The sequence below is a fragment of the Manis javanica genome, chromosome 11 (genome assembly GCF_040802235.1).
Source record: "Manis javanica isolate MJ-LG chromosome 11, MJ_LKY, whole genome shotgun sequence".
Classification (NCBI taxonomy): domain Eukaryota; kingdom Metazoa; phylum Chordata; class Mammalia; order Pholidota; family Manidae; genus Manis; species Manis javanica.
In genome coordinates, this window is record NC_133166.1 from 37,751,619 (window position 1) to 37,778,160 (window position 26,542).

The window sequence follows — 26,542 nt, forward strand, 5'->3', positions numbered from 1 at the left end:
TTTTCCTTGGTTCAGTATACAACGCTGGCCCTGAGCGGGACAGCATCTGCAGGGCTTGGGGACAGCACCATGTGGAGACATTTGATGGCCTTTACTACTACCTCTCTGGGAAGGGCAGCTACACGCTGGTGGGGCGCCGTGAACCTGAGGGGCAGACCTTCTCAGTGCAGGTGAGGCTTCCCCTGCCCTGCCTGCCCAGGAAGGCTCCACTAGGCTCTGGGGGATGGGTCACCCTCTCTGTGGTGGTGCGGGGACTGGGAGAGATCACAGAAGAAAGGAACTTGGCACACACGGTGCAGCCATCAGCATTAGCGGGAGCTCAACAGGGTGCCAGCAGGCCCAGGGCTGAGGCTCAGGGCTAGGTCTGGGGCAGGCACCCTGCACACTGGCCTCTGAACCCCCGCTCAGGTGCACAACGACCCGCAGTGCGGCTCCTCCCCCTACACCTGCTCCAGGTCCATCAGCCTCTTCTTTGCGGGTGAGCAGGAGATCCGCCTAGCCAAGGAGGTCACCCACGGAGGCATGAGGTAATTACAGCACCTGCCGTGGGCTCTCCTAACCCCCACACTTGTGGTGGGCGAGGGGTGAGCACCCACCCCTCTCAAGCCTAGAGGAAATTGTTTTCCGGGGACAGATGGTAGTTTCCAAAATTAGGGCAGGAGCATACCATTAGGCCTGCTAGGTTTCTAGTCAGCTGGGTTTGCAGAAAGATGAGTCCTTCATGATGTTCTGGAATTCTCAGGCCCTGTAGGTGTCCAGATAGTGGCTCTTCAGACAAATAGTGGAGATTTCCAGGTAATAGAGAGTGCACCACTATAAGTATGCTTAGTTTTTTCTTTCACAATTGGAAGGAAATTCTCTTGAATACATCATACATAGCTCAAGCCTCCTCAGAGAACAGATATTGAGCACACCATCACCCTTTTCTGATGAATGTCACTTATCTGGTTGGGACAACAGCGATGCCTGAGAGGCCATCTGAGGAATGAGGACTCTGCCCCACACTAAATGGCCCCACCCTTTCTTTCTGAAATCTTTCTTGCATCTCCTCTTCACTGTCCTTTCCTTCTCTTGCCATCTGCTGTCATTTTCTGTTGCTGCTGGCGTAGGAGAGCCTTCCTTCAGTGACCCTTCTACCCTTTCTCATTTCCTGCTTCAGGTCTGGAAACTGGGTAACCAAGCTTTCTGGAGTATAAAATTGAAGCCAAGGGTTTCTCCTGTGAATAAGGTGTTGGTATAGGGATCTTTTGGTACTGGTTTTGGCTAGTTAGACACTTCCTTTCCTTGCCTTTTCTGATTTTCTGGTGGATTGAAAGTTGCCTAATTCCAGATTGGCTATTCCTAGCACCAGTAAAACTGGGCAGGTGGTCGAGATTGCTGTAGGCCTGTCTTTTCTTTCACTCCGCTTTCCTTCTCTTGGCTTTTTCTCTTCCCACTCCTTTCTTGCTCCCCACCAAAAAACTAGAAAAGTAGATGTCTGCTTATACTGTCTTTCCTGTCTAGGAGAAAGACGCTGGCAAATTCAGTCATTCTGAGATTTATCCCTGCCAGGGAAACTGCAATTAAAAAAAAAATTTTAACTCTGAAGACAAAAGAATCCTTCTCTAATCGTATATTTAGGCACCCAAGAAGTCAGGGTGAGGGGATTGGGGGCCTCAGATCCCATGGTACCAGTATCTGTGTGGATGAGGCAGGTGCTGTGTACATACTGGGTCCTGTGGATAGGTGGGTCCTCTGGTGAAGGGACTGGGCTAGTGGAGGTGGTGTGATCGGCCTGAGGCTCTGGGCTGTGCCCGCAGGGTCCAGCTGCCACACGTGATGGGGAGCATTCATCTGCAGCGGCTTGCTGGCTATGTCCTCGTGCGGCACCAATCAGCCTTCACATTGGCCTGGGATGGTGCCTCGGCCGTCTATATCAAGATGAGCCCAGAGTTCCTGGGCTGGACCCATGGGCTGTGTGGGAACAACAATGCTGACCCTCAGGATGACCTGGTGACCAGCTATGGTGAGGTGCAGGGCAGGTGGCCTCCAGGGGGCTTTGGTGAGGTTGGGGGTAGGTCAGGCAGGAGGGAGAGGCCTTGGGATACAATCCATGGAGTCATGGGACTAAAGACCCAGAGGGAGACCGGAGCTCCTTCCTACTAAGTGTGTGGCCTCAGGCATATGCTTAACTGTTCGACCTCAGTTTCCTCATCTGTAAAATAGTCACAATGAGAATTCCTGCTCGGGTTGTGTGAGGATCTACTGAGTACTTTGTTAGGTGGAACTGACCCTGCAATATGTGTGTGTGTGGTGGAGGTGGGGAGCAGAGGGCCCGAGAGAGCCAGGAGGAGAAATGGCCCGGCTGGGGCTGAAGATAACCGCTGAGGAGTGGCAAGAGGGAGAAGTGAAGGTTGCGGGGTCAAATCATGGTGACTCTGGCCTGAAGGAGGGAGGTGACACCTTTCAGTACCCACAATATCCTGAACACTTCACATGCATCATCCATACAGTGCTTGCATAATCTCATGGGGGGATTATTGCCCTATTTCCCATGTGGGGAAACTGAAGCTCAGAGAGCAGCAGGAGCTTTTCCCGGCTCCCAGACTGGTCCTCTTTTGATTGCATGGTGTTGTCTTCCATGCCTTTGGAGCAGTGGGAGCCATTCCAGACTCTTAAGCATCCTTGGCTATTACCACCAAACAGCTTTTTCAGGAAGTGGCTCCTTTGGGAAATGCAAATTGGGATGGGAGCTCAGGAGGCTGGATTCTTCAACTCCTTGCCTACCTCTTGGCATCTTTCTGGCCCCACCTGCCTTCACTCAGAGCCCCTATGTCCCCACCCATGGTCACACTAGCCCCCCACACAGGGAAGCTGACAGAAGACGTGGCTGAGTTTGTGCACAGTTGGCAGGAACAGGCCCCCAACCAGCCTCCAGGGCCCACAACCTCCTCCCTGCCTCGCCCGCCATGCCTGCAGCAGAGCCTGGGAGCCATGCAGGTCAGGACCCTGGGGAGAATGCCCTCACTCCTGCCCCTTAACCTCCACCCTGGCTGCAGGGGCCCAGGATATTTGTGCCCATTGCACCTTCCCTCTTCTCTCCACCTCCTCTTTCTCTCCCTTGAGCCCAAGTTGGGGTTCCATGTGGGGCCAGCAAAGTCAGAAGGCTGTGCAGGCCCTGCCAGCTCCCAGCTCTGTCTCCTGGCCCTTGCCCCAGGGTGTGTACAACAAGTGTGAGGTGCTGCTGCGGCCCCCCTTTGAAGCCTGCCATGCCTACGTCAGCCCTCTGCCCTTCACGGCCAGCTGTACCAGTGATCTCTGCCAGTGAGTGGCAGCGGGAGTGGGGCTGGTGCAGGGTTGTGGGGAGACCTCTCCCAGTATGGGGGTGGGGGTGCAGCACATGAACCACTGAGCTTGATAACTCCAGGCACTGGCAGGTGTGCTTCCCAAAGCTGTGAGGTGCTTACCTGCATAGATGGACAAGCCTCCCCATTCCCAAGGCCCTTAGAGTCATACAAGTCAGTGACAATGCTGGGACTAAAACCCAGATTCCCTGCCTCTATCTGTGTACCTGGATGCCTTCCCTGGCTCCATTTCCCAGCTGTGTGGAAAGGAGCAGAGCCCTGAACCCTGGTAGGCTGTATAGGGTGCTGGAGGGCTGGTGGCAGTTGGGCCTTGCACCAGTGTGATCCTCGGTTGTCCTGCACAGATCAGCGGGCGATGAAGTCACCTGGTGTCGGGCGCTGGCAGAGTATGCTAGGGCGTGTGCCCAGGCAGGGAGGCCCTTGCAGGGCTGGAGGACTGAGCTCTGGCAATGCAGTAAGTGCAGCCTCGTGGTGGGCAGGGAAGGGTTCAGACAGCTCTGTTCTGAGGCTGAGTGGCATTCTCAGGCCTCAGTTCAACATCCTGTCCTGCTCAGAACCAGGGTTGTCAGAGCTTTATGCCCTGAGACTCCATCCTCATGTGACAGATGGGGAAACTGAGGTTCTGAGCAGGAGAGACCTCCTTATCACCCGTGTTCCCGTTGGGATTAGGGGATCAGGAAAATCAAAGTCCTCCCACCCCCCACTGCAGGACTTAGCTAGGGCCTGGGCTGGTCCTCGCAGAGCTGGGGCCAGTAGGGAGCTGACAGGCCATACGGCTGCTTTCCCCTCAAGCTGTGCACTGCAAGGAGAAGGCCTTTACCTACAACGAGTGCATCGCCTGCTGCCCCCCCTCCTGCCAGCCCCGGGCGTCCTGCATGGACAGTGAGATCGCCTGCGTGGACGGCTGCTACTGCCCTGATGGTATGCTAGGGCCTGAGTGGGTGCTCGGCAGCATCCTCCTGGTCTGGTGCTGATGAACAGGAAGCAAGGGCTCAGAGGATGCCTGTTTGTGGAATGCAGGAAGGAACGAGCAAACAACTAAGTGAATAAATGAATGAATGTCTTAAGGAGGGGATCGTGGGGACTCTTGAGAGGTGACCGTGGCTCTTGAGAGGCTCATCAGGGTATTAAATTTCTCTGGGACTGAGCTTCTTAAGCTGTGCAGATGAGGTAAAATCATTCATTCATTCATGTATTCATTTATCACACATGCGTTTCTTTAAACATTTACTCACACACTTTTTCACGGTGAAAATTCACAGCACATCTATGGTGTACAGCTAGGGTGGAGGTTGGGATAACAAAACACAAAGGTACTGTCATTGACTTTAGAGATCAGAATCTGGCAGTGATGACACTTAAACATATGACTCCAGTCTAAGGCATAATATAGTGAGGACCATCTCAGGGGCCAGACAAGAAGAGATAGAGGAATTCAGTGGGGGTAGAGATTGTCAAGGAAGGCTTCCTGGAGGTGGTGGTACCTTAGCTGGCTCTAGATGCAGAGACAGGCTTCTGAGAGGAGGAGGTAGTCCGTATGCACATTGTTTGGGGTGGGTCATTCTCTAAGCAAAGGTCTGGGAGGCAGGATTATTTGCTCAGAGGGGATTCAGATGTGGCCTGAGCCGAGGAGTTATACAGGAGAAAGTTTGAAAATGGGCTCAGTAGTGAAAGAGTTTGGAGGAGGTGATCTTTATCATGGGCCCTGGGGAGCCATGGAGGCCTGTGGACGGGAGTGGAGGTGAGTTAAGTGGGACTGTGCTGTCACCCTAGGGCTGATCTTTGAGGGCGGAGGCTGCGTGGCACCGGCTGAGTGTCCCTGTGAGTTCCATGGGATCCTGTACCCGACTGGCTCTGTAGTGAAAGAAGACTGCAATGCCTGGTCTGTGTCCACTGCTGGGGGGGTGGGGGAGGTGAATTCCAGGGCTTTCCATCAGGGCTGTCCATCTGGGGTCTGGGAGCCCTGACACAATGGGGGCGCTCACTCAGCATATGTGAGTCACAGGATCATTAGGTACAATCTGTGGGGAGACTCTCCACCACCCATTTTAGAGATGGGGAGACTGAGGACTGGGGGCCAGAGCTCGGTGGGCCCTGCAGCCCTCCAGCATCTCCCCCAGCGTCCATCCCAAGCCCGCCCGTTGGTCTGTGTTCCAGCACGTGCACTGCAGGCAGGTGGGTGTGCAGCACATCTGTCTGCCCAGGTACGTCTGACCTCCTCCTTGGACTACCCCCCAGTCCTCTTGCCTCACAACTTCTGGGCAGGGAAGCTCTGGGGCCATGCCTGCTGGTGGGGCGGGGGTGGTCACTCAGTTTCATTGGCTCTGCTTACCCCTTTGTTTCTTCAGAGCCACTTTGCCAAATTAGCAGATGGCTCCAGCCCGTCAGGAAGGGTTTTCATGGGGTCCTGAATATCTAAGGACCTTCCTGTGCTTGGGGGGGCTGGGATGGACACTGGTCTCCTATCAGAGGGAGATGCCCGGGGCAGGGCTGTGCCTCCCCAGTGACCATGGCTTTCAAAGGGACGGCCAGGGCCCCAAACACTGCCCTGATTCCTGAGGCAGGGTGCCGTCTCCCCATGCTGGAGCCTGCAGGGCAGAGGCAGCCCCTGGGGGGCAGCCCTCATGGGTCAGCCATCTTTCTCTGCCCCCAGCTGAGTGTTCTGTGACTGGTGACATCCACTTCACGACCTTTGATGGCCGCCGGTACACGTTTCCTGCCACGTGCCAGTACATCCTTGCCAAAAGCCGCTCTTCAGGCACCTTCACAGTGACACTGCAGAATGCCCCATGTGGCCTGGTAAGGGCTGGAGACCCCAGGTCCAATCCAGCCAGCCAACCCTGCTATCTTCCTCCTAGAAAGGCTTGGGGATTTAGGGCAGGGCTCCAGGTCTTTCCACAGATCACTCACTCTGCTCTCTCTTCTTTCTGGGCAGAGCCCGGGGCAGGAGGCTGGGTTCCAGCTCTAGAACATTCGCTGAGAGTCATTTCCCTTTCCTGGGCCTCAGTGCTATAAAAAAAAATCTCTGATGAGTCTGATTCAACTTGATCTTCTCTGCTTCCTTGGATTGCACCTTCAACATCTCTGTATTCATTCACTCATTCAGCAAATACCAAACATCTATTTGTGCCAGAAGCTATGTTGGGTCTTAAAGACTGGATTGAATTAGATCTGCCTTTGCCCTCCTGGGCCTTACAGTTTGGTGGGTAGGGCAGACATGACCCCATAAACCACTATATTTTAGGAGCTGTGACAACATGGAGAGTACATGGTAGATCTCCATGAAGGAACATTTCCTTCTTTCATCCAGGGGCTCAGGTGGGAAGAGGGGGTGGATCAGGAAAGCCTTCTTAGAAGAGGTGACCCCTGAGCTATGTTCTAGATGTGAGTTTGTTTGTCCCTCAGCGGTGACTGCATTGCCCCTGAGCTGACTGTGTGCAGCCAACCCCACAGCCCTGGTTTGGGCTGCACTCCAGCTCTCCCTGCAATAGAGCAGGGGTTCACACCCATCGCTAGGGTGCTGCCCCCTAATCCCACCCTCTGCTAGCCTTCTCCAGCTCCCAGAACTGAGGAGGGTCCTGAGTGTGAGCAGACATCGGCTGGAGGTGCCCCTCCCTGGCCCTGGGGACCCAGGTTGAGGTTTCTTCCTCTTTAGGCGTCAGCGGCCCCTCCCCTCTCTCTGCCAGAGAAGAGCCTGGCCCTGCCCTCGGCTGTTCTCTGAGTCAGTAGAATACCTGTCCTCAAAAGTCAGGTCACTCCCATCACATCCTAAGAGTGGCAAAGAAGACAGACACAGCCCAGCTGTGCTCTTTCCCACTTACAGAGTTCTAGAGTCTTAGAATACCACCTGAGGGCTGTGGGATGCCAGGGGCCCCTTACTCAACCCACTCCCTACCACATCCCTAAAGGTGGCTGGCCAGCCTCAGCCAGGGTAAACTGCTTCCCAGCTGGACAGTGCATCCTGATAGCACATTCATTTTTGCTGGGAGCCAGGTCTCATTCTTGTGACTTCCTCTGCACCAATGAATGGTGGAGGGTCAGCTTTGTGCCAGCACTGTGCTGGGGTGCTGGGCATGGTTAGAGTACACAGATGAATCAAATGCTGGTCCTCATCATCAGGAGCTCACAGCCTGCATTATATCCCAGGATTCCCTGACCTCCTTCCTACATGATGTTTTTTTAATTGAATGCTTTAGGGTTCACTCTTTGCTATAAATTCTCTGGGCTTTAGCAGATTCAACTGACAAAGTATTCCATGCACACTTTCTTATCTGCATCAAACCAGGCAGGACCAACCAAGTATTGTTGTATCTCTGTTTTACAAGGAGAAAACTGAGGTCTGGATAAATTAAGAGAGGTCTTTAAGGTATCAGTTTTCAGTGACATCAAGACTTGAACCTAAGAATTTGATGAAAGGATGTAGTCTTTCTTCCTGCACCAGTGACATGTCCAGAGGGGACCAGAGGATGAGGGGGTTTGACAAAGAAGGTGATGGTTTAGACAGAATGGTTTTGAGCAGTTGCAGGGATTTTCTGTCCCCATGGGCAGGAATTTGGAAGGAAGGTTGTAGCTTGTTGCACAATACTTGAAAAGTTTCAAACACTGATCATTCCTTATTTCATGCTTGATTGTATCACCTTCTGGTTACACCTTCTCTGGCTGTCTTTGGACTTAGGGTAAAGTCCGAAAATATTACAGAGCTCTACCTAAGTTGACCGCTGCCTACCTCTTGAACCTTATCTTAAAACACTTTGCCCAGTGGGCTCTGCCCCCTTCCTCTTCTTTTATGTCCTTGAATGCATTAGATGCCTTCCTGTGTCAGGGAATTTTGTACAGGCTGTTCCCTCTGCCTGGATGTCTTCCCCTTCTCTCTGCCCAGCGAGCATCTGTGCATCCTTCAGATCTCAGCTTAAATGTCACCTTTCCCCTGTGCCTCAGTTTTCTAATTTGCAAGATGGGGTTGACAGTAGTACTTACTGAAAGGATTGCTATAGTGATTGAGTAAATATACTAGAACCGTGTCTGAACATAGCAACTCTTATAAAAAGGTTAGCTGTTATTATTATTATTATAATAAATTATAGTATTATTGAGAGTTGTATTGTTATGATTTTTTTTTACATTATTATATCTTTCCCTAGGATGGCTTTCCCTACCTCTGCAAACCAAGTCTGGTTCCTTTACCAGCTACTCTCCTAGCACCCTACGCCTGTGCACAGCACTGATCACAATAATAATTGAATAGCCACCTTTGTAATTACTTATTTAATGTCTCTGTCCCACACAAATATGTATTCTCCATGAGGGCAGAGACTGTATCTGTCATATTCATCACTGTATGATTCTGTAGATGTTTGCCTGTGGAAGGGAGGTATGAATGGGCCCAGGGCAGGCATGCTACCCATTTCAGAGATGAGAACCTGAGGCACAGAGACTTTTAGTTCATTTTCTGCCTGCCTGTGAGTAGAGTTTGATACTCTGCAGGATGTGACACATGGAAACAGCTATAATATACCCATAAAAGGACAAAATTAAAGGCTCAGAATTGCAGTCAAGTGGGAAGCTAGTGTTCCTGAGGTCCGACTCTAGGCCATCCACATCTCTGCTCTGGGTCATACACAGCCTGAGAATTGTCTTATCATTTTTATTGTATTGTCCCGGCTCTAACACTAACCTCCAGTTAGAGCCTCTGCCTTCCCATTCTCCAGCTAAGGACCCCTAATGTCCTTTGGGGCTCTGCCACTGTGAGGAGCCTGCCCCTGGCCTCAAACTGCACTAGAATCCCTGTTTCTGGAGGGTTCAGTTGGGAACAGTGGGACAGACAAACTTCCCATTGGCCTTCCTCTCTCTCCAGAACCAGGATGGGGTCTGTGTCCAGTCCGTGTCGGTGATCCTGCATCAGGACCCTCGGAGGCAGGTGACCCTGACACAAGCGGGGGATGTCCTTCTGTTTGACCAGTACAAGGTCACCCCACCTTACACAGACGGTATGGCTTTGGTGGACAAGAGCTCACTGGGAGCTGGCTTCCCAGGCCTCTTCTTCCAGGCTCCCCTAAATGAGGGCACTGCTGTGTGGGCAGGAGCTCATGTTCTAGTACTGGGCAAATCAGGCTGGGGGGTGCACCTTGGTCCCAGAGTCTGGGCTTTGTCCCCACCCCACATGATAGTAGGTGTGATAGCAATACAATGACTTATGCTAATATTAGGATATGAATAGAGCTGTTTGCCATCCTTATTTGCACTATTTGTTTATTCATTGCTTATTATCCTATCTGATTCCACAAGAGATTTGTGGGAGCTTATAGGAAGCACATCTAAAAAAAAAAAAAAGGCAAACTATTAAAAAATGAAATAGCACCAGAGAAAATTGAAAAGAATAAAAGGGGGCTCAAGATTGAGAGGAGTAGGGATACAAGATGGGGGGTATAAAGAAGCCAAAGAAATGCGAAGCACAAAGGGTGTAAAATTCACTACAATTGAATATAAAATTTTTAATTGCTACAATCAAATCTAAAGTTCTATTGTGAGCTTCCTGGTGGCCATCGTGAATGGGATGAGTAGTCACAGAATTCTCCTTTGCTAAAGAAAGAAACAGGTCAGTTGCTTAGGGAGGCAAGTTCCTGTAATGGCACTTTATACTAAAGGAGCTCCCACAATCAGGGCTGCCACAATACACTACCCCTGGGTCCTGATCGCATCGCTGAGCAGGATATCCCCCAGGCAGGGCTTCACTGTGTGTGAAGACTGGGCTGGGTATGAGGGTGGCAGTGCGCAACGCGGTGGCAGGGGTGGGTGGGGTGTATGTTGGCTGAGCTTCCCACACCCCTCTTCCGGTTCTGCACTCAGATGCCTTTGTGATCCGGAGGCTGTCCTCCGTGTTCCTGTGGGTGAAGACCAACGTGGGTGTGCGGCTGCTCTACGACCGCGAAGGACTGCGGCTCTACCTGCAGGTGGACCCGCGATGGGTGGAAGACACCGTGGGCCTCTGTGGCACCTTTAACGGCAACACACAGGACGATTTCCTGTAGGTGCCCCTGCCCTGGAGGAAGAGAGGGGTGGGGGCCTTTTAGGGCTGAGTATCCAGAGGCACTGCCTGAAAACCTCTCTCAAACTCCCACGGGCTCTCACTGTGTCCCACATGCTCCACTGATGATTCATCCATTCCTCTACCTTTCAATTTAAGTATGTCTCTCTAAAGCATGGGTTCACCTTCTCTATGCAAAAGACTCACCTGCAGAGCTTGTTAAAATCCAGAGTCCTGGCCCCACTCCTCAAGAACCTAATTTAGGTTAGAGCCCAAGAATCTCATTTTAGATAAGCACCACTGTAATTCTAGTATATGAGGTCTATGATCCACATCTTGAGAAATACTGTTTTATAGTGTGGTCTTAAAATTGGTGGACCTCAGGCTAGGTTTGATTTGGCTTGAGATGAGTGTAAGCCCCTAGTGAGCCAAGGATGCCCAAACACCTGCTTTCTATCCCACCAGGCCCATCTGACTCATATACTTTTCCTACCTGATGCTTGAGGTTTGAGCCTGTGGGTCTCCCTGTATTCAGGGGAAGGTTATTTCCCGTGGACTGATGGAGAGTTGAGAGGAAAAGACTGTCTGGGCATGGACACAATTTGGGAACTTGGGAGAGGACAAGAGTCAGACCTTTGAGAAAGGAGAACAAAGGTGGTTCTAAGGCAAGACCTTCAAGTTACATGCATTTGGTATGCAAAAGGAGCCATGGGAGGCTCTCTGTAGAGATGAGAATTCAGATTTATTTCAAAAGGCAAGAACAAGAAAAACCTAGAGCTTTCAATTGAAAGCATGTACATTGAAACATGTAGCATTCTATGCTGTTTTGCCTGGTGGAGCTGATGTTAGGGCAGCTGGCCAGAATGCTGTGGGCAGACAGTTTCGAGTGTGGGCTGCTTGCCACCTTCCTAAATGTGAACTCTGGGTGGAAAATATTGCTCTCTGTAGCTTGGAGTGCTCACTGCTCTGGAGCAGTGATGTGGGTGCTTGGCACCACCTGTCCCCTATGGGGCCTGTGCTCTCCATTCTACCATCTACACCTGGGTTTGCTGACTCTCAGAAGTTGTCTGGGAAACACTCTTCTTCCCCTTCCTCCCTTTATTGCCTCTCGTATGACTGTTTCCTACCTAGAGAGAAAGGGAGGGCAAGGACATTTTCAGGAACTGCTCATGGAGAAGTAGGGGGCAGCCTTAACTCAGTGGAGTTTGCTTCATAGTGTCCCTGTTTCTCTCTTTCTGATATGGGTGGTGAAGGTGGGGCAGTGTGTGGTCCCAAGCCCAGTTTGAGCCCCTTTAGAATCTGTTAAATGTGATGTGTGCAATCATAACTTCCATAATTGTATGTGGTTGAATGTACCTCTGTGGAACCCCCCTGGCCATTTGCATGTCTGGCTTATATTTGTGCTGTGTGTGTGTGTGTTGAGGGTGTGTGCAAGTGATGTATTATGGCCTATACATGTTACATGTTTGGGTGGGTTACACATTTGGGTGGGTACATATGTGTCTCTGAGTGTGTGTGTGTGTGTGTGTATACATACGGGCAGGCGGGTGCTTACCTGGGTGTATGCCGGACATTCACCGGCATCCACATGGGCAAGTGAGTGAATATGGCTCTGCCATGGCTGCAGGTCCCCTGTGGGTGTGCCTGAGAGCACCCCACAACTGTTTGGCAATTCTTGGAAAACACTGTCTGCCTGCTCTCCGCTGGCCTCTGGCTCTGCCCTGGACCCCTGTGATGTGCACCTGCAAGCTGGTGAGCAGGAGAGTGGGTTGGGGGTGGGGGCGGGGATGAATGGGGTCAGGGAGATTGGTTTGAGAGAGATGGGATGGGAACCCTGGGCCTGAGGATGCTGGTCAAATAGGGTGGGAGTGATAAGAAAAGGAGGAGCTGTGGGAAGGGCCTGGAGTCTCTGCCTGGTAAGAGTTAGGCAGACTGGAAGCGTCAACTTGTTCCGCTGTCACAGGCACGCCTGTTTGTACTGGCTGCCCCATATCAGGGCAAAGGTCTGAGCCCTCGCAGCGGCCCAGCCAGGCCCTACCTTCTTCCGGGCCTGCCTCTCACTCCTCTCCCTCCCCTCTGCTCTGCTCAGGCCACACTGGCCTCCCCACTGTTCTTCCTACCAGCCTGGGCTGCTCTTCTCTCCAGGCCTTTGCCCTTGCTCTCCCCTCCTCCTGGTATGCTGTTCCCTCAGTAAACCCCTGCCTCCCTTCCCCACCTCTCTTAGGTTTGAGCTCAAACCTTACCTTCCCCTGACGCCTTCCTGAGTGACTTAAGATCACAGGATGGCCCCCTCTGGCCACCCTGCACTCGCTATCCTACTCCCCCGCTTTCTCTCTCTCCTAACGCCTCCACCTTCTACTTCTCTGTGCAAATTGTTTACTGACAGTCTCCCCCAAAGCAGGCTGTAAGCTCCACAAGGACAGGGATTTTTACCTGTTTTGTTTATTCCTGTGTCTCCTTCTAGCCTATGGATTCATGCCTGGCACAAGGTGGAATGCATTGCACAAATGCATGTACACAGGCCTGTGGCCAGTCATATATTCGCATGCAGGTGTACTAGACCTACTCATTCCTACAGCCCTATATTCAGGCACCTGCTCACTGTACATACACATACACATGCACACACACACTCTCTCTCTCTCTCACGCACACAGTACCCTGAACTGAGATGACGAAGGGAAAGGCTGGGCCTGGGGCATCAGGCAAACGAGGCCCATGGCCCCTGGCCCATTCTTCCGTCTCCAGCCTCCTATGCCGTGCAGGCCTGCAGCGTTCTCATGGGCGAGCTGTTTGCACCCTGCTCCGCTGACCTGAGCCCTGTGCCCTACTTTGAGCAGTGCCGCCGGGATGCCTGCCGCTGCGGGCAGCCCTGCCTGTGTGCCACGCTGGCCCACTACACCCACCTGTGCCGGCGCCACGGGCTCCCCATTGACTTCCGTGGCCACCTGCCAGCCTGTGGTGAGTGCCTCGCACCTGTGCTCCTGTGCAAGGGGAGCTGGAGGAGCCTGAGCTCCAGCCCGTGTCCACCTGCCCCCCTAAACTCTCTGCTAGGATGCCCCGCATCTCCTGACACCCCACCTCACTGGGGCGGGAGTCTGCTTCTCCCCCTGTGCTCTCCACCTCTGCCATGGGCCCCCATCCCCTTGGTCACCCAGGCCTGATACCCGGGACATGTGACACCTGACTGCTTCTCTCTTATCCTCACCTCCAGTCCACTTCCAGTCCTTTGGTCCCCAGGGCACCTCTTCACAACACCTTCATCGCCACCACCCCAGCTGGAACCACCTAACAGCCTTCCCTGAAGCCTCTTTTCATTGCAGCCAGAGTGAGCTTTCTAAAGATCACTGGCTCCCGTGCCCCTCAGGTTCATGGGCAGCTCATGGGCATGAGCTGGCCCCTACCCACCTGGCCCAGACCCGGGCCACACTCCTCCCTGGACCTTAGCTGTCTCTGTGCCCCCTCCCCAGCACAGGGACCCATTTCTGGTAAGCTTTTAGCAGATGTTGTTGAATAAATGGAAAAACCATGGTACTGGGAGTCAGGAGGCCTGAGTTCCTCTGGGAACTGTCATGTGTCCTTGGCAAGACTCCGTCCCTCTCTGAGTCAAAGCTTCTTCAGAGAACCAGTGGTTCTGAACCCTGGCTGCCCATTAGATTCACCACAGGACCTTTTAAAGAACACACATCTCTGGGCAACACCCAGTATCAATGATATGGCACTGGGAGCTGGGCACCAGCATTTTTAAAAGCTTCCCAGATGGCTTTAATGTGCAGCCTGGGTGAGAAAAACTGAGTTTGGCAGTTGTGGGGGAGGTCCTGGCTCTGATAGGATAGGAACCTATCAGAGTGGGATGGTGGCCAGATGAGTAAAGGGCAGCCCTGAGTCTTTGGACAGAGGCCCAGAGGCTCCAAGAAAAGGCGCAATTGATCTTCTTAGCCCTGGAAGTGAGGGGGAGGGAGTGTGTGTGTAAGGCACACCTGTGCATGTGTCTATGTGTGAGTGATAAGGTGGGTGTAGGGCTGATGAGGATGGTGACTTCCATCCTCCCCCAATATCACTACTTAAGAGGAATGCCTTGCAGAGAAAGACACACAGGCAAGGTACAGGCTGAACTTGGGAGGTGGGGCCCATCCCTGCCACTCTGCCATTGTGGTGTGGTGTGAGGCAGTGGGACTCTGGAGGTAGGCCTGGTTCAAATGCCAACTCTGACCTTGGCCTGCTGTGTAACCTTGGGCAAGTGTCTTAACTTCTCTGGCTCCAGTTCGCCTCATCAGGATGACAACCTCATCCCCATAGTTGTGGGGACAAGGGAGACATAATTTCATTTCTCACTACAGCACTGTCCTGTGAGGCCACCAAGGAGTATAGCCCCTGTGTGGCTCCATGTGGACAAACTTGCCAGGACCTGGCCAGACCTGAAGCCTGTGGGATTGATGGTGGCGGTGACCTCAGCAGGGACGAGTGTGTGGAGGGCTGTGCCTGCCCACCAGACACCTATCTGGACACCCAGACTGACCTCTGTGTCCCCAGGCAAGTGGGCTGGCTCGACCTCTGTGTCAGGAGGGGGAGGAGGCTGGGGGTCCCCAGGGCCTCTGAGACTGAGGGCCTGACTGGGTCTCTTACGTCCCTGCTTCATCTCACAGTCACAGGGCAGACCTTGGTGGTTAAGGCAGGTACAGTTGAGTGGGCTCCCTCCTCTGGACCCTCTTCCCAGGCCTCTTTCCTCAATTCCGGCTAATTAAGCCACTCTAGCCCAGCTTCCCTACAAGACAGAACAACTCCACAGAGCCAAGACAGTCTCTCCCTTCATCTCTCCTTCCACACATATTTATTGACCTTCTCACATGTTCCAGATATTTCTAGGCTCTGGGAATTCAGCAACAAACCAACCAGAATCCTGCCCTCATGGAGTTCATGTTCTAGGTGGCAAGACAGATAATAAACAAACAGACACTTAGAGGGCCTGGGGGTAATGAGCTATAAAGCCAAATAAAGCTTTATATGAAGAGTGAGAACAGGGTGTCCTGGGGTGGAGAAAGGGCTGCTGTTACGTAGCATGAGGTGAGAATGGAAGGAAGGCCTTTCTGCTAAGGTGACATTTGAGCAGAGGCCTAAAGGAAGTGAGGGGAGAGTGCCTGAGGCAGAGGGGACCAGGAGATGCAGGGATACCCTGAGGCCCAGTTGTGGAGTGATGTCAGTGTGGCTGGAGGGAAGAGCCAGAGGGGAGGTGGACCTCCCAGGACCCGACGGCTGACTGGCAGGGCCCTTGGTCCCCTCCAGGCCTGTTTCTCCATCTGTAAAATGGTGTCACATGGGCTGAGTGGTGTGGGTGGGATAGAGACCCCTTTGGGGGGGTATACTGGAATCACTCAGAGGCCTTTTCAAACTACAGAATCCTCCCCAGAGATCCAGCTGTGCGCCTGCCCCGCCCCTTGAGCCTGAGTGTTGCCAGCGAGGGCAGCCTCCGAGGACTGTGTGGGGAGGGACTGAATGAGTTCAGATGTCCCTTCCAGCCCTCACTGCTCTGCTCCAGGGCCTGCACTTGGCCACAACTGGCAGGTGCAGTGGGAGGTGTGTGAGGAAGAAATGCAGTCTTTGTCTTCAGATAAGCTACAAAGAGAAGCCGAAAGATAGCAGGACAATCCCCAACCTACAGGACCTTTGAGGAGTAGATGAGATGGCGCGTTTGGGGGACCTAGCCAGGTGTTCAAAATATTTAGCAATCGGTGTGCTGTAGGCACTGAGCTATCCCAACAGATGCAGGGTATGAATGACGTGCAAGAACATCCGCATAGGCTCAGTAAGTGTGGCCCTTTTCCTACCGTCTGTCCCTTCCTCAGTCCATATAAGCTTGGCTTCAGGAGCGGACAGAGACCAGTAGGCCTGTGGATGGCCCCAGAGTAGGACCCAGCCCTGACCTCTGTCCCTGGTGCCAGGCTGGCTTCCCCACTGCCTGTCACATGTCACAGGAGATGCCATTCCTCTTCTCTGTGTCCTTATGCGCCTGGCTGGCTGAGGGGTGGGTCTCTGTCCATGGCAGTCCCAGCCCCGGTTCCCAAGTCGGCTCACTTTTCTCTTCTCCTGGGTTTTGTAGGAACCAATGCTCCTGCCACTTCCAAGGAGTGGACTATCCCCCTGGAGACAGCGACATTCCATCTCTGGGCCACTGGTGAGCTCCCTTGGTAGCAGCGTTATTGTCCTCCTTTTAAACAGAAGGTGCTAAGTGAAGAAATGCAGCTGAGCAGAATTTTCCATGAAACAGCAGCCACCCTCCCGCTCTGTGCAGGGAGCCGGGGACAGGGTGGGAATAGCTCTCTGAACCCTGCGAGGACCTGAGTAGAGTGACTCAGGTCCCTGGGTCCTGCGGTGGCTGGGGGCTCTGTGTCTGGACTCTGCAGTCAGCTAACCCCAGTGTTCCTGCCCTCTCTCTCTCTGTAGTCACTGCGAAGATGGAGTCATGAGCTGTGACAGCAGAGCCTCGGGTAAGGGTGATTGGAAGGGTGGGGGGCTCTTCTCAGGGGTCCCACATGGTAGTGGGGTTATGGACAGTCTCCCACAGGAGAGTAGGGAGCTCGAGGACAGATCAGGGCAGTGAGAGCCCACCCCAGGTCTTACCCCACACTGAGCCTTCAGAATCCCTCGCCTCCCGGGAAAGGCCCCAGCTTGGAGGGTGGCATCTGGAAATCCTGACCCAGTCCCAGCCCCACCTAGTGGCTGTCCCTCCGGATCCTCAAGGAGAGGCTGAGCCTCTGGCTTCCTCAGAGGCAACCAGCTGGGGGGTCTAGACAGTACCTTATCCTTCTGGATTTCCTAGGTCTGTGCTGTCGTGGCCCTACTGAGGCCGACTCTCTGCCCAGCTGAATGCAGGATGGGGCGGGGGGAAAGGAGTATGTCACAGAGATGGGGAAGATATCCCGGGCCTTTGAGATTCGCCAAGGCAATAACGAGGGTGGTAGGGTGGCATGGTGGTGGGCTGGCCTGTGAGGGACGTGGAAGTGGCAGAGCAGGAAGCTGGAGCCTTCATGGAGGGCCTCGTGGGGCAGAGGAAGTCGCTAAGGATGGGGATTACCACAGAGGGCCTGGAGAAAAATGATATGGCAGGTGGCAAAGAGCAAGGCCTCCAGAGTCAGGCAGCCCTGGGTTCAAGTCGTGCCCAGTGCTTGCTAGCTTGCTACCCTGGGTGACTCATTCCACCTCCCTGAGTCTTCATTTCCTCTTTTGTATATAACCTAGAATGATGTATTCTCTCCCTGTTCTGTGTATATTCCTGAAAGTGTTTTTGTTGCTCTGGCTTTAGATTTCTGCTTCTTTAGGGCTTTTGTCTCATCTCCTGGGGTTATTTCTTTCACTCTGCTCCATGCCAGACTGGGCATGGAACTCAGCTCCCTTTTACTGGTTTCCCTAAATAAGATCCCTCACACTAGGTGTAAGTGTGCATGGCGACCTGACTGAAGGCTCCGGAAGAGAGTGAGGTTATGTCACAGAGGTATAGGTGATGGGGAGTTGACCTCCCTGTTGTTACAAATCCTCTGCCCACCCTGCCACACTGCGTGGCTCTCCTTTCTGGCTCTTCTCCTGGTCCCTTCTCTTTCTGGTCCCTCTGGGGTGTTTGCTCTCACTTTATTATGCCTTTGAAAGCAGAAGTGACTTCTCTCCATTATGTAGGAAAATGGGGGATAATAATACCTCACAGAGTTGTTGCAAGATTAAATAAGAAAATGCATGGGACATGCCTGGAATGGTACCCGGAGAGGACATGGTACTGGTGGTGGTGGTAGTGCTAGTGGCAGTGTTTGTCCTACAGCGTGACTGCCCACATCCCTCCCTCCCTCTGAGATGTGCATCAGGGAACACCAGGACTGCCTCAGGAGCAGCCAGGGCACGAGGGGGCATCAGAGCCCCAGCTCTTCCCGCATCCTCCAGATGCTGGGTCCCTAGGTCTCCCTGGCCACCCCTGCCATCCAGGCGCCCACCCCCGAGGCTCAGCTATTCTGAGTGTCCTGCTGAGTGTCCAAGCTCTTTCCAGCACCCACCCTCCTCTCTTCCAGCTGCTGCCTGCCCAGTGGGCCAGATCTTTGTGAACTGCAGTGACCGGCACACTGACCCTGAGCTGAGCAGAGAGAGGACATGTGAGCAGCAGCTGCTGAACCTGAGTGTGCCAGCCCGTGGCCCCTGCCTGTCAGGCTGCGCCTGTCCTCAAGGGTGTGTACCCATGTCACTGTGGTCTCCCACTCTTGAGGGAACCAGGGACCACGAGGTGGAGTGAAGGGCAGGGAAACCTCACTCAACCTTGCAGGGAGGCATTAGCCCAGGGCTGGCCAATGACAATGTAACGGCCCGTGGGGAGTCTGAGAAAGAGCAGGAGCATGGGGGTCCAAACTGCAGTGGTTTCTACCTGACTTGACTTCTTACTGATGTGTGACCTTGGATAAGGGAGGGGCCTAGCCTCTGTTTTTGATCTGCAAAATGAGAATAATAATAACAATACCTACCATCTCAACAGGTTGTTGTGAGGATTAAATGAGGTAACCGAAGTGGAGGCACTGAGTGGGTGGGTGGCATGTTCTAGAGATTCGATGGGTTGAAGCCCAGGAAAGGAAACATATTTCAGCTTTCAACCTCTTTCCCTGCAAAGGTCTGACCTCAGCCCTCAGGTGGAGGGCTGGTGTTCCTCTTATACTTTGAAAAGAAAGGCTCTATCCAGTAGAAAAAGTCTCCCTCCCAGGTGCTGAGACTCTTGTCATTAAAGCTGTGAGACCCGCATAAACTGCATTTCGTGGGCGTGCCTCAGGGGTGCTCTGTATACTGACGTGGCTGCAGGGCCTGGCACCCTACTCTGCTAGTTCTCATTCCTGACTCAGGTCTTACTACTGGTCTGGGCTAAGGCAACAGCTGGGCAACTCATCCCATGACTTGGCAGCCCAGGGCTGTATCCGTCAGCCTGTGCAGTGGTCAGCTCAGAGTCCTGGCCCAGGCCTGGCAGCCAGGCCAGGTGAGAGGGGGCAGGTGTTTTTAAGGTGAGATGGGGAGGGAATAGTCATTCAGAGCTTTTTTGTTTATAGAACACCTCATTCCTTCAATCTCAGAGCCTCCCTGGGAGAAAGAAGGGGAAGATCATTATTCCCATTTTACAGATGAAGGAACTGAGGCCAGGGGCAGGGTTGGGGGAAGTGGTCTGCCCAAGGAGCCATGACTCAAGCCCAGGTCTGCTTCCTCCAAACCCTGCTCTTTGGCCAGAGCGTGTCAGCTCCATGAGGCCTGTACAGAGGTCATAATGAGGGTGTGAGTCCGACCCTCACCAGGCATGGCACCCACAAGAGACCCCTGTGAGGTCTCAAGAGCCCACGCAGGAGCCTAAGTCCAGCTCTCAGGATGCAGACACTATGTGCTGCCACTTAGGCCCCAGAGGAGCTTTTGAGGAATGTCAGTCCTTGAAGACCTCTTGTGTCACCATCCTTGCGGGTACAAGCCTGTCTCTCAGCCTGAGGATGAGGAGAGCCCAGGCCTTTGGGGTCAGGAACCAAGGGCTACTCACTGCCAGGCATAGTGGCAGAGCCACGGAGGCAAGGTGGGACTGGAGGGCTGGGCTCAGTCCCTCCAGTAACTCATCACCTGACCTCTCCGAACACATCTTCATCTGTAAAATGAGGGCTGATGGCTCCCTCCCCTGGGTGGGGGCGCTGGGGAGTGAGGGATTCCCAGAGATCCTGCTCAGGAATGGGCTCTGTGGTCTCTAAGGCTGTGCTCCTCAAAGGCTGTGTGCACAGATCTCCAGGGGTGCTGTGGAGGCGCACCCTGATTCAGGGCCCTGGGCAGAACCTGGGACTCTGTGTGTCTAACCAGCTCCCAGGAGACACCGATGCTATAGGGACCACACTTTGCGTAGCCAGGTTCTAAAACACCATCTGACATTAAGGATTAGTTTAACTCAGAAGATCTTAAAGCCAGTGTGGGGTTCCTTTTTCAGTCCCCAGGCTCCAAAGGGCAGGATACCATGTGAAGATTCCTAACAGCTGGGTGACCTTTGGCAAGTTACGTGGCCACTTGGTTTTCATTTTCAGTTTTCTTACCTATAAGGTGCTGCTGGCTGTCTGCAGGACCAGTCTGAGCAGGGCAGTACTCAAATCCTCTGCCTCTACTCCAGGCCTTTCAAAGTTTGAGCCTGGTCCTGCTGCTATGCCAGGGACTTCCACAGCCAGGCTGGGGAGACGGGGCAGGCCAGTCACCTTAAGGTTTGTTGCTAGCTATGTGACATCAGACAAATCACTTAATTTTTCTAAGCCTGGGTTTGCTCATCTATGAATTGGGGATAATAATGCCACTTTGCAGGGTTCTGATGAGAATCAAACGAGACAGTGACTGCAAGGAGCCCAGCCCTGTGTAGGAAATGCTCCATGAAAACTTCTTCCCTTCCCTTTCTTAGGGCTGATCCCCCATCACCTCTTGGGGAATTTATCCTAGTGGCTGATGCTCTGTATCAAATGCCTCATGAGGCGCTTAACACATATTCCACAGGGGCTTGTAAAGGGAAATTATCTGAGTCTCAACTGGTAAGGGAAGGACAGGCATCCACTACCATCCACTGTCTCCCAAAGATGTCCACATACCCCTGGGCCTCATGCCCGTCTCCATAGTGTTTCTAAGAATATGGTGCTGCATATTGCTCCAAGGACCCTGGGCCCCTCCAGGGCCACTGGTGTTTTCTGTGTCACTCCTACTTTGTTTACAGCTGGGTGCGAGGTGGGGGCCTTGGGCCTACTAGCAGTGTGCACTGTGGTTATGAGCATAGACTTTGGAGTGAGGCTTGAATCCCGATTCTGCCACTTACTGGGTGAGTTAACTTCCCCGAGGCTTGGTTTCCTCCTCTGTAAAATGGCATGGAGTGAGCACTCTGTGTGTGCAGACAGCATCATCTTCCTTCATTTGGATGCCATTCATTTGCCAGTGGCCCCTAAGGGGACCCTGAAATGAGAGGATTCCTTAACTGGTGAGGAAGGCGCTCCACAGAGTGAGGGCACCTGGAGGCCAGAGGCCAGAACTCTCTCTGCATGCTCCTCTCTGTGGTGGGCACACAGCAGGTGCTCAGGGGATGCAGGCGAGTCTGCAAAGGGCCATGAGGGAGTGGCAGATGGTGGGCAGTAGGGAAGACCCATCAGGAAATGGTGAGGGACAGGGCCTGTAGCTGAAGGTAGGAGGTGGTGAGCCAGCCTATCGCTGATGTCTAATGCAGTTAATGAGGAAAGGAGGGACAAGAAACCAATATTTATTGTATATCTACTAGGAGCTAGGCTGTGTGCCCGGGTCTATAATTAAATTCTCATAATGACCTTGGGGGAAAGGCATCATTATCTCCAATGTACGTATGAAAAACAGAGGCTTGAAAAGATTAAGTGGCTCCAGGGAAAACATAGTGGATTAAGTACGTACTTTTTTTTTTCTGCTTCCTCCCACAACCGCAATGAAATGTTGGTAATGGAGTAAGAAAAGTACAAGTCCCCAGGGACAAAGAATACAGGAGTAGGACTTCCAGGGGCATGCTATGGGTCAGTAGTTTTTGAAGAAGGAATGAGGGTGGATGTGTAGAAACTGACCTTGCAGAGCACAGGTTAACGGCTACTGTTTACAGAAGAGAAGGTCAAGGAGAAACAACCTGTGTCATGTTGACAGCTTCAGGAACAGAAGGCTCCAGACATCTCTAAAAGTGGAGTAGTGGAGGGAGACAGGAGGGTGAGTTGCAGGTCTGTTTAAGGAGCAGCTAAGACCCCAGGATCCACCCTCCATGGCCCCCACCTCCCTGTGCCTCCCTGGCAGGTGCCCTAGCCCCCTCCAGCAGGAGAAAGGTGTTAAGAGTTTCTAGAGAAGCCGTATCAGAGCCTTTGATTTCAGGGGCACCAGCAGGGGTGAGACACGGAGTGAAAACAGGGAGATGTAAGTGAAAGCCTAGTGGGACCCCAGTCCTCTTCCCCCATTTGGCTCCAAGGATGGTGGCATCAGAGCTTTTGCCTTGTAGGCTGGAGATAAAGAGGATTCTTCTCCTGAAAATTGGCTGGGCCAAGAGAAAAAAACCACAGACACTGACATTTTGGGGGTTCCCCAAAATATGTGAGTTCCTCTTAAATATGGAGTTTCCAAACAACTTTTGGTGCCACACTGTTCTTTTTTCCCTTTTATTTTTTTTTAAAGTGAGGCATAATTTACATACAGTAAAATGCATAGGTTCTATGTGTATAGTTTGCTAAGCTTTGACAAAGTTATACCCTTGTGTAAGCCACCTATAAAAAAACAATACTCATTGTTTGTCATATCTCATTATTGTTTTAATTTGTATTTCCCTAATCCTAATGAATACTTTTTCATGTATTTTTTGGCCATTTGTACATCTTCCTTCATGAAGTGTCCACTCAAGTCTTTTGCACATTTTTTATTTGGCTGATTTTATTATCATTGAGTTGTAGAAGTTCTTTCTTTTGTCAAATATATGTATTGTAAATATTTTCCCCCAATCTGTGCTTTGCCTGTTTATTTACTTAATGTGTCTTAATATGTCTGAAATCATCTGATGAGGAGATTTTGATCATGTCTAATTTATTTTTTCTTTATGATTAGTGCTTTCTGTGCTCTAAGAAATCTTTGTCAACTCCAAGGTTGCAGAGATAATACTTTTTTTCTTCTAGGGGTTTTACAATTTTAGTTTTTATATTTGGGTCTATAACCTATCTAAAATTATTATGTTTTGTGTATTTTGTAAAAGGGAGTCAAGTTTCATACTGTTTTTTTCCTGATAGCTGTCCAGAGGTTCCAGCCTAATTTTAATAGAAGATTTTCCTCTCCCTATTGAACTGCTTTGGCAACTTTGTAAAAAATCAGTTGACTGTATAAATGTGCATCTCTTTCAGGACTCTATTCTGTTCCGTTATCTATTTGTCTCTCTTTAGGCCAATATCACAGTTTTGATTTCTGAAGTTTTCTAGAAAGTCTTGAAATAAGTAATGGTGTTCCAACTTTGTTATTTTTCAAAGCTTTTTATACTTCAAAGCCTTTGCATTTCCATGTAAATTTAGGATTAGCTTGTCAACTTCTACAAAAAAGCCTTTTGGATTTTTATAGGCATTGTGTTGAATCTATAGATCAATTTGGGGAGAACTGACATCTTCCCACTGGTGAGTCTTCCAGTGCACAAATGTGATAGCATCTCTCTGTTTTCTGGGTCTTCGTAAACTTCTCTCAGCAATATTTCATAGTTTTCATGTACAGGATATGCACATTTGTCATTGAATTTGTTCCTAGGTATTTCATGTTTTTGTTGACCATGCCATCTAAGTTGTCAAATTTCTTGGCTTACATTGTAAAATTATTCCCTTATTTTCCCCTTAATATCTGTAGGATGTGAAATGATGTCTCTTTGCTCTTGATATTGGTAATTTGGTTCTTCTTTTTACTATTCAGTCTACCCACGGGTTTGTCATTTTATTGGTCTTTTCAAAGAACCAACTCTAGTTTCATTGATTTTCTCTGTTGTTTTTCTGTTTTCTATTTCAGTGAATCCTGCTATCTTAATTTATTTTTTCTTTCTACTTACTTTGGATTTAATTTGCTCTTATATTTTTAGTTTAGATCTTTTATCATAATCCTTTATTATTTTCTAATATAAACATTTAAAGCTATAAATTTCCCTGTAAGAATAGTTGCTCTCTACAAATTTTGAAAGGCTGTATTTTCATTATTTTTCTTGTAATATTTTTAAATTTCCTTTGTGATTTCTTTACTGATCCATGGGTTATTTAGAAATGTTACTAAATTTTGAAATATTTGGAGACTCTCCTTATGTCTGTTTATTCCTAATTTCTAATTGAATTTCACTGAGGTCAGACAATAATATACTTTGTATGATTTTTTTTTTTGAGAGGGCATCTCTCATATTTATTGATCAAATGGTTGTTAACAACAATAAAATTCAGTATAGGGGGGTCAATGCTCAATGTACAATCATTAATCCATCTCAAGCCTAACTCTCGTCAGTCTCCAATCTTCTGAAGCATAACGAACAAGTTCTTACATTGTGAACGAATTCTTACATAGTGAATAAATTCTTACATGGTGAACAGTACAAGGCCATTCATCACAGAAACTTTCGGTTTTGATCACGCATTATGAACTATAAACAATCGGGTCAAATATGAATATTCATTTGATTTTTATACTTGATTTATATGTTGACCCCACATTTCTCCCTTTATTATTATTATTATTTTTATTTTTAATAAAATGCTGAAGTGGTAGGTAGATGCAAGATAAAGGTAGAAAACATAGTTTAGTGTTGTAGGAGAGCAATCATAGATGATCAGGTGTGTGCCTGTAGACTATATGTTAATCCAAGCTAGACAAGGGCAATAAACCATCCAGGGATGCAGAAGATTTCTCTCAAAGCAGGGGGGGTGAGGTTCTGAGCCTCACCTCTGTTGATCCCCAATTTCTCACCTGATGGCCCCCCTGCGACTGTGCCTGTCTTAGGTTGTTCCTCCCTTGAGGAATCTTACCCATCTCTGGCTAACCAGTCATCTTCCGGGGCCATACAGGGAAATGTAAAGTTGGTAAGTGAGAGAGAAGCCATATTGTTTGAAAAGGTTAGCTTTTTACTTCTTTGCAGATTTATGCCCTGTGGCTTCTATGCCCAACACTTGTCTCAAGGTATCTTTACCACCTGGAGGAATTATGATACTCGGTAACTTCGATATGAGGCACGAATTCTATTTAAGGGTTGTAATTAGGAAGGAAGAAGAAAAGCTATAGAGGTAGCATATGGAAGAAAACATGGGAGGATTGATTATTTCTTTGACATATCTTCTTGTAGAGTACCTTAAGTATGTATAGGTTTTAAACTACTAACTAATTTGTACACACATATTAACATAATAGGAATACGGTGACATAAACAAAGCAAATCTATAATTGCCATCCATCTCCAGTGAAGCCAAGAAAACCATTTAGGCACCCTAGGCATTTGTGAAAATTTGTCTATGATATGATGGATATTGTCCAACTGTACTTGAACAGTCTGAGAGAAATCAGACAAATTAAAGCAGCCCATGTCTGGGATCTGTTCACCTCCCATATGTCCTTTTAACTGTAGATAGTCTATAGTCATAAGATTTTGGAGTGCTATACCTTGCACCCCTCCCAACTCCTGGTTGAGTTCCAACAGTACAGATCTGGTCAAATTCGTTGTCTCACTGTATGCACATGCCAGCCTAGACATCTCCCTCCCCATTTCAATGACAAGTCCAGGAAACAGTGGGGTGGATGCAGCCACAACCACAGCATCGCCCAGATCCCTGTGGAGGCTTTTTGATGATCATCCCTCTGGCACAAGTCCTCCAGAGAGTGCTGATGCCGGAAGCTCCTCCTCATATCGTATCTTAGTTCATTTTCTACTTTGTATGATTTTTAAGTTTTAAATTTGACTTCTTTATGGTCCAAAGTGTAGTTGTTTTGGTGAGCATTCCATGAATGCTTGAAAATAATGTGCATTCTGCTATTATTGAATAGAGAGTTCTTTAATTGTCAATTAGGTCAAGAGCATTGTTCGAGTTGTTCAGATCTTCTGCACGTATGATGATTTTTTGCCTGTTTGTTCAATCATTAATAGAGTGGAGTGTTTCTTCTTCCTTTTAGTTCTGTGAGTTTTCGCTTGTTTTTTTGAAGCTCTGTTACTTGGTGCATGCCCACTTAGGATTGTTATGGTCTCTTGATAGATTGACCCTTCTATTATCATGAAACATCCCTCCTTATCACTGCTAATGCTATTTGTCTTGAAGTCTTCTTTGTCTGATGTTAATATAGCCACTCCATCTTTCCTTCAACTGGTGTTTGCCTGGTATTTTTCCTCACCATTTTACTTTTAACTTGTCTGTGCCTTTCTATTTCAATTGTGTCATCTGTAAGCAGAATCTAGTTGGGTCTTGCTTTTTTAGCCAATGTTACAGTTTCTCCATTTTAATTAGAGAATTTATACATTTGGATTTAATGGAATTGGATTTGATTTAAAGCTACCATATTGTTATTTGTTATGTTTGTCCTTTTCTCCGCCTCTTTTCTGTCCTTCTGGGTTAAGTATTTTTAGCATTTTATTTTATCTCCTGTATTTCATTTAAAATACATATCTTGGCATTTT

General features: G+C 50.1%; 1 protein-coding gene across 7 annotated transcripts in view; it reads left to right on the top strand.

Annotated features, from left to right (window-relative positions):
- OTOG (otogelin) overlaps nt 1–26,542 on the top strand; it is a 78,007-nt gene that overhangs the window by 5,856 nt on the left and 45,609 nt on the right. For all 7 annotated transcript variants that reach the window (XR_001855034.3, XM_017672674.3, XM_017672679.3 and 4 more), the window contains 18 exons: nt 16–170; nt 409–527; nt 1,800–2,005; nt 2,849–2,979; nt 3,197–3,303; nt 3,689–3,798; nt 4,137–4,265; nt 5,118–5,226; nt 5,502–5,548; nt 5,998–6,143; nt 9,199–9,331; nt 10,191–10,368; nt 11,996–12,120; nt 13,117–13,329; nt 14,709–14,901; nt 16,466–16,540; nt 16,810–16,853; nt 18,420–18,573. Coding sequence is in view for 6 of the 7 variants with exons in the window: in XM_017672674.3 (XP_017528163.3) it covers nt 16–170; nt 409–527; nt 1,800–2,005; nt 2,849–2,979; nt 3,197–3,303; nt 3,689–3,798; nt 4,137–4,265; nt 5,118–5,226; nt 5,502–5,548; nt 5,998–6,143; nt 9,199–9,331; nt 10,191–10,368; nt 11,996–12,120; nt 13,117–13,329; nt 14,709–14,901; nt 16,466–16,540; nt 16,810–16,853; nt 18,420–18,573 (2,374 nt within the window). In the remaining variant the exon portion in view is untranslated. The remainder of the gene's footprint in view (nt 1–15; nt 171–408; nt 528–1,799; nt 2,006–2,848; nt 2,980–3,196; nt 3,304–3,688; nt 3,799–4,136; nt 4,266–5,117; nt 5,227–5,501; nt 5,549–5,997; nt 6,144–9,198; nt 9,332–10,190; nt 10,369–11,995; nt 12,121–13,116; nt 13,330–14,708; nt 14,902–16,465; nt 16,541–16,809; nt 16,854–18,419; nt 18,574–26,542) is intronic.